The sequence below is a fragment of the Scomber japonicus genome, chromosome 13 (genome assembly GCF_027409825.1).
Source record: "Scomber japonicus isolate fScoJap1 chromosome 13, fScoJap1.pri, whole genome shotgun sequence".
Taxonomy (NCBI): Eukaryota; Metazoa; Chordata; class Actinopteri; order Scombriformes; family Scombridae; genus Scomber; species Scomber japonicus.
Genome location: NC_070590.1, coordinates 5,978,941 through 5,995,495, shown reverse-complemented (window position 1 = coordinate 5,995,495; position 16,555 = coordinate 5,978,941). Strand labels below are relative to the sequence as shown.

Sequence of the window (16,555 nt, the reverse complement as noted above, 5' to 3'; positions counted from 1 at the left end):
ATGGCGCTCCTGAGGTCAGGCTGGCTGTGGAGACAGAGTGAGTTTGTTTGTTTTTTTACAGCACAAAGGGAGAATAATAGGTTTGTTGTGATGAGGAGCACAAACTAAAGTTCTGATTTATTTAAATTTGTGCTTAAACTGATGAAACTGATGAAAATTGATTATTTTACCAACTGAATAGTTACTGACAATGTTTATTATCAATTCTTCTTTATGAGCAAAAAACCTTTGTCTAAATTGAAAACTGCTGCAACTGAAAATTAAAAGCCTCTGGGAAGTTGCAAAGAACATTTGTCCTTATTTTCTGACAAAACAAAAACAAAAAGTAATTCAGGTTTAAAATAATCATTGTGTTGCAGCTTTAATCTGAATTGATATATAAAAAAGTTTGAGCTATAACTGAAACATTTTATACAAAACAAATAAATGGTAAGAATCATGTTTAAATAATTATATATGAAAATGACCTTAAACACGTATTTTATATTTCTGTGATGTTACTTCTTGTTTGAAGATCATAATGTCTGCTATATCAACCCAATTTATTTATCAATCCACATGCAGTATATTATTTTATTTTAATACAAAATCCTCACCTGAAGTTCACAATTAAATACACATCAAAAGGTGGTTTTGTCTTTTGAGGACGGCCATGATTTGTTTTCAACCAGGAACATTTTCTAGAAAGTGAAAACTGTACCTGTTATGAAACTCTAACCTTATAATCCTATTAATTGTCCCTTGCCATGTCTTTAAGTGGCTTACGAAGGCCAGTCAATGGGGGATGCGTCTGATGGAAGAGTTCATAACGATGCTATTAGCTCTTGTTGTGCTCTGAGCAAAAACACATCAGTGTGCTACGCTAACATGCTCACAGTGACCAACATGACGATGATGAGCAGGTGTAATGTTTACCATCTTCACCAACATGCCAACATTTGCAAATTAGCACAGAGATATGTCAGTCTGGGCCAATTGACCGAACACAGTTACAAAACAAACACAAAGACTGAACTGATAATGGGCTTACTGTAGAGAGATGTTTAATCAATGAACACGCCTTGGGTTTGTTTTTAATTTAGCTTATTGAAAAAGGGTGAAACACTGTAATTTAACTTATCCCTTTTTCCTGTATCTTGAATTAACCGGGGAGATAATCGATCTGTAATGTTCTTACATACCAATTACAGCTATTGATCATTTAACTGACGACAATTACTTTATTGACCCTCAGGCATTAAACAAAACAGGCGTGTGGTGAATTATCTTGCAAATTTCACTATAAACAATATGTGTAACAGTGTGTCTTTTCTCCAGCATCTATCCTAAAACGCTGGAAGTTGAACTGGTGTGACCTCTGGATAGATGGGAGTCTTTGCTTCTATACGACCGACAGCAGACGAGAGTTGGAGTACCGCGTCAGCCTCAAGACAACATGCATAGATGTGCGATCAGGCCTGGAATGTAGAGGTACAGCACAATGTCATTTGGACTTTTTTCGTCGGTCCATTTGTAAAGGACAAGCATTGTTCAGAGCCACAAACTAAAGATGCACTAATCAATGTTTTAATAGGAGATCTATTGAGTGTTTCAGCCTCTTTCAGCTCATTGCTTTGGTTTTCTGGCCTGCAAACCCCTTTTTCAATCAAACCTGTTTTCAGCAGCATTATAGACTGGATAGAAAAGGCTCTGGTAAAGTCTCTGTATGCCAACTGCATACAACAAACAACAAAGAGAGAGACTTACTTAAAAGCCAGACATTTAACTTAGTAGCTTAAAAGTCAGATATTTCTCTCAGAAGTCGGAGGAGGCAAAAGGAGCTTGAATGTGAGTTGGCCAAAAACATAACTCCTGTGGCAAAATCCTAATGGTGCTTTTCCACTACAAAGTTCCAGCACTACTCGGCTCAACTCCGCTCGACTCAACACGGTTCCAGGAACGACCTTTTCCATTACAAAAATGGTACCTACTCAACGTGGGCGGGGTCGTCATAGCACGGCTTCACGAAACTGCCGTGACTTCATTTTATACGCGACACAAACACATAAACAATGGAGGACATGGAGGCAGTGGTGTACTTGCTGCTGTATGTGGCTTTCTGTCACACACAAAGCAAGAAAATTGAGCTGTATGGCTGTAACGCTGTTGTTGGTATTTAAAAATGCCGGGTTTGATTCTTGTGTGGGACGGCTCATGACTCTTCCAGAGACAACTCTTCTGACCAATCAGTGGCTGGCAGTCTGTTGACGTCACATTTAGTATCGGCTCGGCTCGCTTGGTACTAAAAAAGTAGCAGGTACCAGGTACTATCCCTAGTGGAAACGCAAAAAAACTGAGTCGAGTCGACCCGAGTCATGCTGGAACTGTGTAGTGGAAAAGCGCCATATTTAAAACAACTTTTTCAAACTGTAGTATTCAAACTGTTCAAAAAATTTCCAGCTGATTTCATGAAATCAAGTGATGATTAATGAACATCTAGATTACTTACTCCTTCAACTTGACTGCAGGTGTGACTCCACCGGAGAGTCATCCCAGGGAGAATATCGTCATGGTTCAGCTCGCAGACGGCTCAACAGTCAACTTGTGTGCCAACAGCGAGGATGAATCTATGTAGGTATTCTCCCATCCACTTGTTTCTGCTCAGCCTCCCTTTATTACTGTCCATCACTTCCTCTTCACTTTTCATTTCTTTGCCAGAGCGTGGAAACTGACTCTGCTAGAGACAAAGAGAAACCCGGTGAGTGATCCATGCTGTCAGTTCGTTCTCAGTTTTTCAGTATTTGGCATTTCAACCTCTGGTACTCAAGATTCCTGTTTTCTTTCTTTATTGTAGGTGTTCACATACGACCCATATGATGACTCCTACCAGGCTATCCCCATTAACGGCTATCAGACTGTCTATATCACACCTGGAGCAGGACCAGGTATGTATAGTGATTGATGTTGGAGCCTGAATTTGATATTATTTTATAAGCTTAGTCCAATATCTTTACACTCGACACATTTAAATTCAGCTACTTTTAGTCCAAATAAAATAAGTAAGGATTCAGTTTTTCATCACCAGACTCTTTTTACTGGAAGTGTATGCTTATAAACAACATTTACTGTAGACATTCACATTGGGGGGGGGAAAAGTACAACTGCACAAATAAAATATGAAAAATCCAAATATTTAACTAACTTTAGAGACTTTTTATTCGGTTAATCCGCTTCGGGGGAGCTTGGCCTCATGATATCAATATTTGACACTCTTGGAAAACTTGGTGGTATTAGAACTAATTAAAATGCAGCAAACTCATGCTATTAAACAAACAATCAAAAACCAAGTCATCGCAGCAGATGTTAAATATATTCTTATATTAATACATTGGCATTAATAGAACATTAATCAGGCTGTAGACCCTTTGCTTCCCACTGCCAGATCTCATGCTATCTTCCAATATACCTTAATAATTATGTGAAAATGAACACATGTGATAATCCACTTACATGCAATGGAAATTTCAAGCTTCAAATTTATATATTTTTTCTTCCTCGGAGCACCACATTTAGACTTTCTTATGTGGCAAACATTTCTCTTTTCTTCCCACACATTTCTAACCCTACTCACCTGCTGGATGTTTAGCCTAATTAGATTGTGGGAGTGTTCGATTTGGAGGCACTTAACCTGCTCGACTTAAGTTGGAGGTACAATAATAATATGAATCTGTATTATAGTGTCATTTCTTTGTATTGAGTAACATGTGGCAGGAAACTAGTTGATACACTCGCTTTGCAAATGAACCCCACAGCAGCAGATCAGTCCGATCTGATAAATGTGTGAGGCCTACTATAGTTTGATTTGAATGTTTGAATCCTTTGAGAACAGATGAAAGCATTTCTGTGTGAGATTTCAGCCTGTTTTGTGTGAAACAAAGATAAGCAGTAACACTAGCAGGATCTAGAGGATTTTTGAGCTGCTTGGTGACCTATAGACGAACATTTTCACAGTAGGCTTCCAAGTCTCACTGGAGACCTTTGTTGCTTTTTATCCCTCTTCTTTTTCTGCCTTCTTATTTTCTCTCAGGACTCAACTGTAATGTTTAACAAAGGTCCAAAATGTCTAGAAAATACTGTATACTTTGATTAAAAATCTGAAATATTTTAAGTCTTTGCCAACAATGTAATTTGTGCAACATGACCCATATTTTCAAAAGTGCAGTTTAGAGCTTTATCTGTTATGTTCATCTGGTGTCTGTGAATGATTAACTGCTTGAGAAGTATTATGGGATGGATTTTGTGCCTTGGCTGTATTACTGTACTGTACCTACTCCTTTTAACTTCTTATCAGATACAGTGCACACTATTACATTTTGCCCAAAGCCCGAGAGGCTGATCAGTGTCAATATTAACTGGACCTAGATCTGCTGTGTTTATTTGATTTTTGGTTATTGTATTATAATATACAAATATGAATTGTTAAAGCTAGATTTTCCATCCATCTATAAGACAAGATTTATAGATTAATCATAATATAGGAGCCTCTCTATGAATTCAGATTATACTCCACATTTGATGTAGGACACAAAGGTGGAGACTGTTTCAGTGTAGCAATTTGCTCCCCTCAGGTATTCAGAGTTGACAACCACGAGTTCAGCCAACAAGTTGACCGTGAACATTAAATGTATCTCTCCTCTGTCTTTTCTCCAAGGCACCCACCAGGTGGTTGTTCAGAGGGACCCGTTTGATTCAGTGGCGGAGACTGTAGCACTGGGATTACTGACAGGCATGGCGGCAGGGGCAGCCATGCGATCCTTCCTCTGGATGCCCTTCTTTTTCTGCTGAGATGATCATAACTGACATAATACGACCGCACACAGCCCGTCTGTCCCCACACACAGGGAGCATGACATCAAATGAGCATGTGTAGAATGGCTTTCTCTGGGTCAGCCTCCCCAAAAAAAAACCCTCGTCTTTTGTACCATCCCTTTTGGTAACTGATGTAAAACAAGCAGCTGCACTTTTGGTTGTTCAGTTTTTTCTTTTCTTATGTGCAACTTTGCATATATAAAAATGTACAAAGCTGTTATGTTCTTCCTGCTTACAGCACACTCAGTCTACTCATGAGCATTTGCAAAATAACAGGAGGTTAATTTTGTATCTGAATGTTCTTTTATCTTGCTGCCTGAATTTTACACTTTACAAAGCTTAAGAAAAGTTACAGTCTTTAAAAGAATGTAGTCAATATTAGAAAATAAATGGATTTATTAAAATATAATTAAAGGATGATCTGAAGTCATTGTTTGGTTGCATACAACAAACAAACCATAATACAAATTCATTACTACATTGTCCCAACTCAACGTCCTTTTTCTGTAGCTTTCAACCAGTCTTCATCTCTGAATGGAGCTTGCTCGGTTGTCATGGAGATGGATCTGTTGATGTGCAAGCTCCTCAACAGATTTCATCCACAGCACTTGGAGGACCGCTCATCCATGTTAATTTGAAAGTAATGCATCAAAACCAAGCCCCCTCTGCTGATAAAGATCATGTTATATGGAATAAAGCTCAAGAAAAAGCTAGTAAGGGTACCTTGAGATCGAAGAACAGGATTTAACTTTGGTGGTTACTCTTTAAACCACATCAGACTAGAAGTTGTAAAAATGCTTGGATGCAAACCGCTACAAAGCTCAGTTTGAACATCTCCATGGTAACTAAGCAAACTCAATCCACTGATGAAGACCATGAGGTGGAGTCAAAAGATCCAGAAAGAGCTTTAATGAGATTAGTTTTTTATGCTAATCCTAAAGTCAGTAATTAACTTTTTGTATTAATATAGAACCACAGAGACAACTGAAAGTGAAAACACATTGTATAAGTTGCATCTTTTGTATTTATTATCAGTTTATATCCAAAAAAAGTATATCAACTCTGTACCAACACATTAAAATTGGTAGCAAAGGTGTTCTCTATACAAATAATGCATGCAATCACCTCAACAGACAGAGGGAAGATATGAACTGTGAAATGTTACTTTACATTATTTGCATAAATATTCAGCTGGTGTATAATTTTATGTAAGAAAAACTAAAAACAGAACTTTTTAATGGACTTAACGGAAGCATATCCTAGCACTGAACAACTCTGGTAAGGAACCAAAGAGCCAAGAAACTAAACTTGTTTCTTGAGTGAAAATAAATGATTTTATAGCCTCATCATACCAAGTTAGTGCCACCTAGGATTTATTGGTCTGCTGAGATAAGCTGGTCTGAGGTTTTGCTTTAAACTAATGTGAGTTAAACAGCTGCAGAACAGACCAAGTAAATTAGGAGGAGTACATCACCAGCTCTAATCCAGTAATATATCAGAAGTTTCCATGGTGACAATTATTATTTCTACGAGCCTGTTTGTGGTATATGTTGTCACAATTTCTGAAGGTGTTTTAAAAGCATTTCTGAAAACCTGTGACAACTGTGTTAAGTCCATAATTTAAACTCTTGACTGTGCTAGCTATTTTTCTTTTTCTTCTAATAAAGCACTACTGCTGTTGCTACAGTGCATTGTCTTGGTAAAGTGGACTTGTGACAGCTAAATTGTACAAAAAGAGAAAGTGCTTCTGCAAAAGGAAAGAAAACAGAGAACCTTAGAGGAAAATGTTGGTATTATTTTTCGCCCCGTAAGTAAAACCCAATGCAGATAAACCAAAGGGCTAATTTCCTGTTGTCTTTCAGTTGAATTAAAGACAATTTGAAATATTTTTTGGTCAAATTTAAGTTTATTTTGGAAAGTTTTAGGAGAGTTTGTCCTGCTTGCCTCACTATGCTGTACATAGTTTTGCTTGATTTTCTATTTCTATGTATTTGTAATTAGCAGTAGCCATTAGTCAGACCGGCCATAATTATGAGACTTGTTAGAAATTACCATCATTTTTCTTTAAAATAGTTGCTGGTTTGCCGTGTTTCAGATTCACTCTCAACTTACAATGATGAAATACATATTAAATCTAACTTTAAATCAAAGTCATTTTGTATGAAACCAGACCCAGTTCTTGATCACAAAGCCAAACTTCCATTCAAAGAGTCTTTTCACTGATAGCGGAGCAGCTCACATAGTTCCAGCCTTTTGTTGCTCCTCAAGTCTCTTGGCTCTGTTGTGTATTGATTTATAAAAAGCTTTTCCCTACAAACTCTTCTGTGGCGCACACAAAAAGAGTGACTTTATCACTCCTTGCTTCAATAACAAGCCCTGCAAGATTAGAAACCCACTGCCAGATATTGATCTGCTTTCTTGCCTATTGGCATGATTGGTATGTCAGAGAATGGAGCGATCCCAAAGCTCGCCTACAGTGATGTCAATCCAGGGGCAGCCATTTTACATGCACCTAATCCACCAGAACTCAAAATCTCACAACGGCTTATTTGGCAAGTACAGGAACTCAAATTATTCTCCTGTATGTATTCCAGTTAAGTGCAGGTGTCTCACATTGTCTTTACAAAAATAGTGATCACTTTCAGAAAGAGCTGATTAATCATAACTTGCCCCTACTCTTACTCCTCCTTACATGTGACTCCTCTCTGAGCATGTCCATTCACTTGCCCTTTACCCTTCACTTTGTTATCTCCTAACTTTCCCTCTGCTTGAAGCTTCCGAATTAAATCGTGAGGACCCTTCCCCATCAGAGCTGAGGGGTGCCTGTAGGAGCCTCCCAGGCGGTCCCACAGAGTGAAGTATTGGCCGTAGTTGTAGTCGAAGAAGAGGTGGTGGTCAGTGTGGTGAGCTGAGCCATTGATGACCTCCGTCAGACCGCTGGGGACGCGGTAGTCACCATCGTGGATAGAAATGGTCCAGATGTTGACGAAAATGTACAGGGCCAAGTAGAGCACCTTGTGGAGGGGGAAGAAGAAGGGGTAGATGTGGTACGGGAGTCCCTGCATGAAACCGTCGACTGGATGAAAGGCATGGCTGGCGAAGGGGGTGGGGATCTTCCAGATGTGGTGTGGTTTGTGAAACAGCTGTTGGAGACAGGTGAACAGAAAATGACGCATTACTTCTGTCTGGGATCTTAAATAAATTTTTATAAGCTCTGTATCTGTAAATTGTGTTAATGCTACTTTCAAACAGCGTAAGTCCTCTGTAAATCATTTGGATTACTGTTGGGTTAGGTATAGGGATTGAAGTTTGTAAGAGTTTTACCTATAATTGAGGGATAATAATTATATTAATTGCCTAACTGAGCTCAAACAACAATATAAAATCACCTTGCAGGATAACACACTGTTCATTTAAATGTCTGTGAGGAACTTTTTGCCAAAATAAAGGCATACATACAGTATTTGACCATGCATAGGCAAAATAATCAGTCAAGAGGGATAGAGTCAAAGTCAAAATATACTTAAACTGGCTTTACTCAAATGTAAAAGCCCAGTTTGTGGCAAAGGAAATGGTTACATTTTAGGTTTTAGTAATCTCAGAAGAAAAGGAAAAATATTTAAGGAAATGAATGTTTGATTTTGCTATATTGATTAGTTTCACACATGCACCAGTGGGATCTCTGGGGCCCAAACAAGGTGGATGTAAAGGCAGTGTCATGAAAACATAAGGGTTAAATAGGGGAGAGAGGCACTGATAAACCAGCAGGGTAAATATGTCTGCTGATTACTGCAAACAAGAAATTGCAGATACGAAAATCTGGAAAAGGAATTTTTTTTTTTTTTTTTTTTTAAATTGGGTGAACTAACCCGTTATTGAATATTGGAGCTTCATGATATTAAAGAAGCAAAATAGTACCTCATATAATCATATTAGGAGATAATCAAAAATGTGGCACCGTTACAGGAATTAAAAGGTGCTTTAGATCCATTTATGCCTATTTTTCAGTAATTATACAGCACCAAATTAATGAAGTGTTAATGTTAAAATGCATTAGAAAGCCAATTGTACTGACCTTATAAATAAGCTTATGATGTAGGAAGCGATGAATCCAGTAGATACACATGTCAGTGAAGAACAGGAAGGAGATCATACTCAGGAAGAGCCCCGGCCAACCTGCAAGCACACAAGCCATGTCACCACGTTCAGGTCTCGTGATAAATGACGAGATAACAGAGCAACCGAGAGCCGTTGAGGAGGACGCTCTTCAACTCACCAAGAGGAGATTCATCAACCCTGTCATACAGTTTGCTATATCCTCTAACTTCAGCGAAAAACAAGGCCACAGTGGGGATGCTGATCCAGGGCAGCGAGGTCATTGCATATTTGATCTCCCTCTGAACCTGATTCTAAATAGGAAGTATAGACATTTTAAAATAAAAATATGAAGTGAAGGATGGAAAATAAAAACATAAATAGATTCTGAAAGTGCGCTATCAAGTTAGCCAACACTCAATTTATCACTGTAGCAATAATAAATGAGATAGAGGCCTAATACCTCTAAGAAGTGAGGGTGTTTCATCAGATTGTGGTCGAAGATTAAGAAGTAGCTGATGGCTCCCAGGCCCAGGTACAGGATTGCAGCCCCAAGGTTTGTCAACACAAGCAGGCTGATAATCTGCCGTAGAGCCCCATCCTCAGCCCATGACGCAGGGTACACGTACGGCGTGAGGACGTAATAGTCAGCTACGTTCAGCACAAGATCCATGGCTGAATCTGTGGAGTGAGGGACAAAGAGAGGAAGTCATCCGATATCCGATATCACATAAGGGCACATTGTAAATAAATGATACTATGCAACTTACACAAAACATTTCATTATATTATTTAGGCATTTTATTGTGTCTTAACATAAATAATTAAAGTGTATTTTTCTTTTTCTTTTGGGTTTTGTAGTTCAACACAAAAGTACATGACTGATTCAAGTATCTATAAACTCACAATGTCAGAGTAGTTATAGGCCGAAATGGATAAATCTTTAACCAGCGTTCAAAAATACAAATAACAATGATAGTTAATGTGTTCTTTTTTTCCGTTTTGTACTTTTACAATTGACTAATTCAAGTATCTATAAACTCAGTATGTTTCAGTTGGAGTAGATTAGTTACAGGCCAAATATAAAAGACAAAAATACAAAAAGATAAAGCTTTAAACCAGCAAAAATAAAAGTTAATATCTTCTTTTGGAGGTTTTTTTTTTGTATGATAATGAGTATTGACTCTCCTCTAACATATGTTGCACATTATACACACATTATATATATCCTACAGTAGTAATATACAGTGAATGTATGTTTGTGTATTATGTGTGTATGCATATATTTTAAGTTATTGACATGATGGACCCTGACTGGACCTCTGATCCCTGGCAGGTGTCCACATCCTGACTTCATTCACATTTTCTATCATGCTACATTTAATTTCTGCAGCTATATATTTAAATTAAAAACAAACCCAACGTGAAGTTATACACATACTATATACACATTAGAGAATATGAAAGATTGTCTAAATTATACATATTTTGCGCAAACACGTTAGAAAATAGCCGGTATATTTTTTATATAACCGTTACCTAATTACGACCATTACGACATTACAACATAGCATAAAAACTCCACATTTTTGTTGCATTAACAGACATAAAAAAACCCGCTCATATTAAACAATGACATTATATTAATTTACTAAAGTTATATGTAATTTAAACAGCACTGTACCTTGGGTCGGTTGCTCGTTGCTGCGGAACAACAGTAGAGAGCTGTGTACTAAACTAAAGGCAGACGAGCAACCAATCAGGGCTCGCTTACCTGTTATGTCACGCATCTCTCAGCCAATCAACACGTACGTATAGGTTACGTCAGACAGAGCTCAGCCAATCAGAGCGCCGTTTCCCCATCACGGTAGGTGTGTTATGATATCCGATTGGCCAATTGGAGGATCTGATCATGGGGCAACATAGCGACTGGAAACGCCCCCAAATCATCCTGCAGGTCCAGTTTGAGACCAGTACAGCAAAGTAAAGTAAAAAACAAACACCATTACAAGGTAAAAGTTCAAAGTATTACAGTAAAAGTTTAGTTTAGTTTAGTTTAGTTTACCCCAGGAAGAGTAGCTGTTACCCAGGCAACAGCTACTCTTCCTGGGGTCCATGTTAAAAGTAAATGAGTTTTATGAGCTTGATAGTTGAAGTATTACAGTAAAAGTAGTGGTTTGGAGGATCTGATCATGGGGCAACATAGCTGGAGCAGCGACTGGAAACGCCACCAAATGATCCTGCAAGTCCAGTTTGAGACCAGTACAGCAAACTAACAATACACTATTAGAAGGTCAAAGGTCAAAGTATTACAGTAAAAGTTTAGTTTAGTTTAGTTTAGTTGTTTTGGATCCCCATTAGCTGTTACCCAGGCAACAGCTACTCTTCCTGGGGTCCATGTTAAAAGTACATGAGTTTTATGATCTTGATGTAAGTAAAGTATTACAGTAAAAGTATTATGAGTGATGTAATATGCTGTATTACAGTAAAAGTACATAAGTATGAGCTTGATATAGTTAAAGTATTACAGTAAAAGTACTGCAGTATTATGAGTGATGTAATATGCTGTATTACAGTAAAAGTACTTAAGCTTGATATATTTAAAGTATTACAGTAAAAGTACATAAGTATTATGATCTTGATATTAAAGTATTACAGTAAAAGTACTGCAGTATTATGAGTGATATAGTTAAAGTATTGCAGTAAAAGTACTGCAGTATCATGAGTGATATAGTTAAAGTATTGCAGTAAAAGTACATAAGTATTATGATCTTGATATGTTTAAAGTATTGCAGTAACAGTACATAAGCTTGATATAAAGTATTGCAGTAGTTCATGAGCTTAATGCAGTTAAAGTATTACAGTAAAAGTACATAAACTTGATGTAAATAAAGTATTGAAGTATAAGTATTATGATCTTGATGTTAGTTAAAGTATTACAGTAAAAGTAGTGGTCTGGCCCCTCTGACTGATATATTATTATTATATATGCAACCCACTGCCCAACGGTTGAAGCCCACAAGTGTAATAAACACAGCAAATATTAAAAAAAATAGAGGCAGAGTACAAAGTCTCTGTAGATAAGACAGATAGATACACTGCCACACCCTATTAATGAGTCATACGAGATGATTGAGAGGAATTACTTTTGTATGAGCCTATGCATGATTTTTTAAAGGAAATCCTACATAATATATCCTGCAATGTATTTTATTGATTGGTTTACGTAAAATCAACAAAAGTGCAACTCAGTATCAGATCAATTCAGAGTGTAGATGTTAGATGTCATTTAAAATTTTCCATTTTGACTCCTATTACAGAAAGAAGCAGGCTTTATATGAGTGTACAGAGAGGAAACAGTTGGTGGAAAGTGGAAAAGTTGGAGTACAGCAGCGTGACTTCTTCTTCCCCAAACCAGAGGCTGAGACAGTGATCCAGCCTGAGACACACAGCAGAGACAAACTGAGATATAATCCTCAACTGATAAACAACAAACACAAGACTTCTTCTAATCATTTGTTCCAGAAAATAGATTTGTTTTAGAGGAAGGTGTGGTGCTACTTTAGTGCTGGTTGTAGTGCTCATTGTGTAAATGTGTGAGAAATGGTGAGAACAGATAAGAGTTTTATTCACATCATAGAGCGCAGGGAGAGGCGTTGATATTTTGGGTTTGAGTGCTGAGAACAGACAATGTGTATATCTGAGGAAACACTTCTCATTTTGACCTGTATCTCTCTGCTTTGCACCTGCCTGCAGTGCATCATGGGTGCATCAATACGTCAGTTATTGCTTTCAGTACATTTGGGCCATTAAACTGGGTCAGGCGTCTTTCACAAGTTGCGCTTTCAAAATAAAATAGTGGTGCAAGTATGTCAGAAGTGTAAAGATACATATACAGATATCACTGATGTAAAGAGGGTAGTTTGTCACTATAGTATACAGTGCATCAATGAAGTTTTATAACAAAGTTCAGGAATGGAGACCACGCCCCATACCTTCTCTATTTCCGCACAAGCAGTACTTAAGTCACACCCTATCTGTTCTATCCCCCTTTGTCTCATTTCAAATATCCCTCCCCCCTCACCCCCTTCTAATGTTCTCTCTCTTTTGTTCTATTGCAGGAACTGGGGTCTGTAACTCGGACCAGACATCGAGACAGCTCCCCCACCCAGAGTCTCATCCCGCCCCGGTTCCCTACACACACCCAACTAGGAGACGAGTACAGCATCCTGCGCCTCCTCATCGACCTGGCACCCGGCTTCAACTTTCATCCACACCACACACTATACCTCTATTTTTCCTCCCCCTATCTTACATCCCATCCCTTCCCCAAATCCCCACAACCCTCACTTCTCCCTCCCAACCCTACGACCCCTCGACCCTAACCCCTACATCCAATCGACCCTCACCCCCCCTCATCCCTACCCATCTACCCTCACCCTTCTTCCCTATCCCTCAACCCTTTTTCCTTCCATATAGTAAATACTTAAACTCATATCTTAGTTGGCGTGGTCTCTGTTAGTGTAAGAGCAGGGGGGAGGTGTCATATATAATACTACTATAGAAATACAGCCTTTTAAAATACATATTTTAGTTCAGACATTTAGTACATCAACATCACAGAGAGACCACATCCAGTTGTCATTGTTTGTATGTAAGTTTTGGATTTTGTCTACTAAACTAGCAGAAAGTTTTAATTTTGCTTTCAAAGTAGAATAACTGTTAAAAAATTGAATAGTTTTTGTTTTAATGGCAGAGATACAGACAAACTATTTTTTGCTGTTTCACCTTTAAATACTGTTCAGAGTCAAATTTGACCCACTTTTACATTTGAGAGCTGTAAAAACACCTTTATTTTAGGGTGGACTTTTCCTAATGTAACCCCAAATATATATTTAAAAAAAGGAAATACAATGCATCTTCTTTTAGAAATGTTTAATGCAGCTCATATAGATTTTTGTTTATGCAAATTTCCAAATTTGAACTTAAACTTTGAAATGACAAGAATGACTATTCCTCATATTCTATCAAATATAATCCTGGACCCTGGATATATAATCATTTTGAATGTCTTACAGCTTCATTAAGGATTAATAAAACATTTATCTCTATGGGAATTTATGAATGTGAATTGGTGTAAAGACTAATTATGAGTCAGAATATGAACTATGATGTAAGGCTAAACCGACATTCATTTAGCCACAAGATGTCGCCAGTGCTCTAAGGTACGAGAAGTAGCAGCATCAGCATGTGATGAAGTGCACTGGGTGACTCGGCATAGTTGGAATATTATAGTGGTAAAAATAGAGATAAGCTAATCAAAAGATGCAAAATTAGACACACTATAAGCTAATTTTAAAAATATACAGCAGAGAGAGACGTATAGCCAACCTGACCTGTAATTTTATTTACTTTACTTTCATGAGGTTTATAACGTTGGTTTCATAAAGACAATTGGCTCATTTCCATAATAAGGACAGGCATTGGTTTCAGAGCTTTAATATCCTCCCAATTAAGAGCTTGTGCACTTTTCTATACATCGTCATGTCAATAAGCCACTTAAAAGGGGCTTTTGAATAATTTGGTCTTTCTGCATGATGTAAATTCATAATTTCCTCTAAAGAATTGGTCTTGTTTTTCTGCCCTTGTTACTTTCTTTCTTTCTTAAGCCGGTAAGTTTTTTTTTACCCTCAGGTTTTCATTCCTTACTCCTAAATAGAAGCCATTGCCAATTTTCCTACTGATCAATTTTCATTATCATGCATATATTACCACCAGGGACTGCCAAAGATTTTAAATGAATCTTCTTCTCCACCCACAGCCCTTAAATTGCCACAGGGGGCCCTCAATCAACTTTAAGCCCTGTAAATAAAAAGGTTTTGATCTTCTATTCACTTTCAAAAGTTGTGTCCTTGGGGGAATGTCAGGAGCCATTGCCAACTGGCTTTATAATTTATTCCCATTTTTCAAGAGGCACCTTTAGACACTTGGGACAGTTTTATGTTCATTTTTATAGGATTGAGAGGCCATTGAGATGTAAACAAAAGCAATGTTGCAAAGGTGACCGTAGTTCTATTGTAAGCGTGATTCTTCCGACAGTAGACTTTATACTCTTTTCACCCTCCTTTTTACGGTAATGAGAAACAGCTGATTAACTTATACAGTGACTTATAACCGTGTAATTAAGAAATACAATGTCACCTATAGTGCAAGTGGTGTAAAGTATGCTACCCTTTTAAATCACACCTACAATACGAGATTCATACTTTACACAAAAAGGGATTCAGTAATTCAAGGTTTCAAGGATCTTTGTCTTTCATCCATATAGGTGCATGAATTGTTTAACTGTAACAAGACCTAAAGAATCTGCTGCTGCTGTGTCGTTATCTAGATAACCAAAGAAAATATACTAACAAAATAAACTTTTTTTTTTGCACCATTCAAGCTGTTTTTTCCTGTATCGAGTTTCTGACTCATTTCAACAAATCCTACATTCTTTTTTTTAACCCTCCTGTTGTCCTCCAGTCAAGGAAGGAAGGGAGGAAGGAGAAAGGAAAGGAGGGAGGAAGGGAAGAAGGAGGAAGGAAGGGAGGAAGGAAAGGAGGGAGGAATGAAGGTAAGGAGGGGGGAAGGAAGGGAGGAAAGGAAGGAAAGGAGGAAGGAAGGAAGGAAGGGAAGGAGGGATGAAGGAAGAAGGATTGGGTCCAGAGTTACTTTTATATCGGACATAGAGTTAATGCATTAGAAGCCATAAAGTCTCTGAGAAAGTTTTGGTTTCTTCTGTACATTTTCTGACCATATCCTTAGTATGCTGCTTTGTCTGATAAATAAAGTTTATATAATTACAGTGAACACACACACACACACACACACACACACACACACACACACACACACACACACACAGAATAGATACATTCTGAGACACAAAATAGCAGCTTGAACTCTTCAAACTCCACATTTGGCTGGCAGAGTGTCGCCAAATGATGCCAATGTGATGCTTGGAGCAGCAGTAGCTAATCCTCGTTTCAGTCAGAGACTCACGTCTAGGAGTGACCATTTATAACAAAATTATAATAGTTAGATTTAGCAGAAAAGGCTCTGCTGTTTGAAGGAGCTCTCAAATAATCCAATGCACTGAAGATGATTCTGCTTAGAGAGCTGTAAGCCCTTTAGTAAATATACATGAACATAAATCTTAGTTAAAATTAACAATATAAGAAGGAGGCAGTTACCAGTAGGGTTGCAATGGGGTGGAAACTTTCCAATAAATGTTTGGTAAATTTCCAGAAACTTTCCACTGGAAGTTAAGGTGGGGCCCTTTCCATGGGAATTATGGGAATATATAGGAATTAATGGGAATTCACTGGAAATTTGGGGTAATTTATACAAACTGTACATCTGTGCAAGTGATGGAGGAATGCATGTTGGGGTTGTGGCCCTGCAGGTAGTAATGTGCTATGTGCAATAGGGTAGATCTATGTATTTATTATTTGTTTTTACATTTAAATTCCCTCTTATAGGCTCACATGAAAGTTTATTTTATTTTGAAAATTCCTGGAATTTTATAACCCTACAGTAGTTACTAGCCACCCAGATGTGGATGAGTGAC

General features: G+C 37.8%; 2 protein-coding genes across 2 annotated transcripts; one reads left to right on the top strand and one right to left on the bottom strand.

The window, feature by feature from the left end:
- On the top strand, window positions 1-4,824 carry plekhb1 (pleckstrin homology domain containing B1). Its single transcript, XM_053331954.1, has 6 exons — window positions 1-37; window positions 1,318-1,470; window positions 2,508-2,610; window positions 2,698-2,737; window positions 2,834-2,924; window positions 4,691-4,824. Exons 1-6 carry the CDS (start codon window positions 1-3, stop codon window positions 4,822-4,824), a joined length of 558 nt encoding a protein of 185 aa, XP_053187929.1.
- Window positions 4,825-6,159: 1,335 nt separating this feature from the next.
- On the bottom strand, window positions 6,160-10,680 carry LOC128371521 (lathosterol oxidase-like). The gene is made up of 5 exons (XM_053331858.1): window positions 10,628-10,680; window positions 9,407-9,624; window positions 9,125-9,257; window positions 8,924-9,024; window positions 6,160-7,991 (listed from the first exon to the last, which is right to left on the bottom strand). Exons 2-5 carry the CDS (start codon window positions 9,614-9,616, stop codon window positions 7,527-7,529), a joined length of 909 nt encoding a protein of 302 aa, XP_053187833.1. The 5' UTR covers window positions 9,617-9,624; window positions 10,628-10,680; the 3' UTR covers window positions 6,160-7,526.
- Window positions 10,681-16,555: the final 5,875 nt, after the last annotated feature.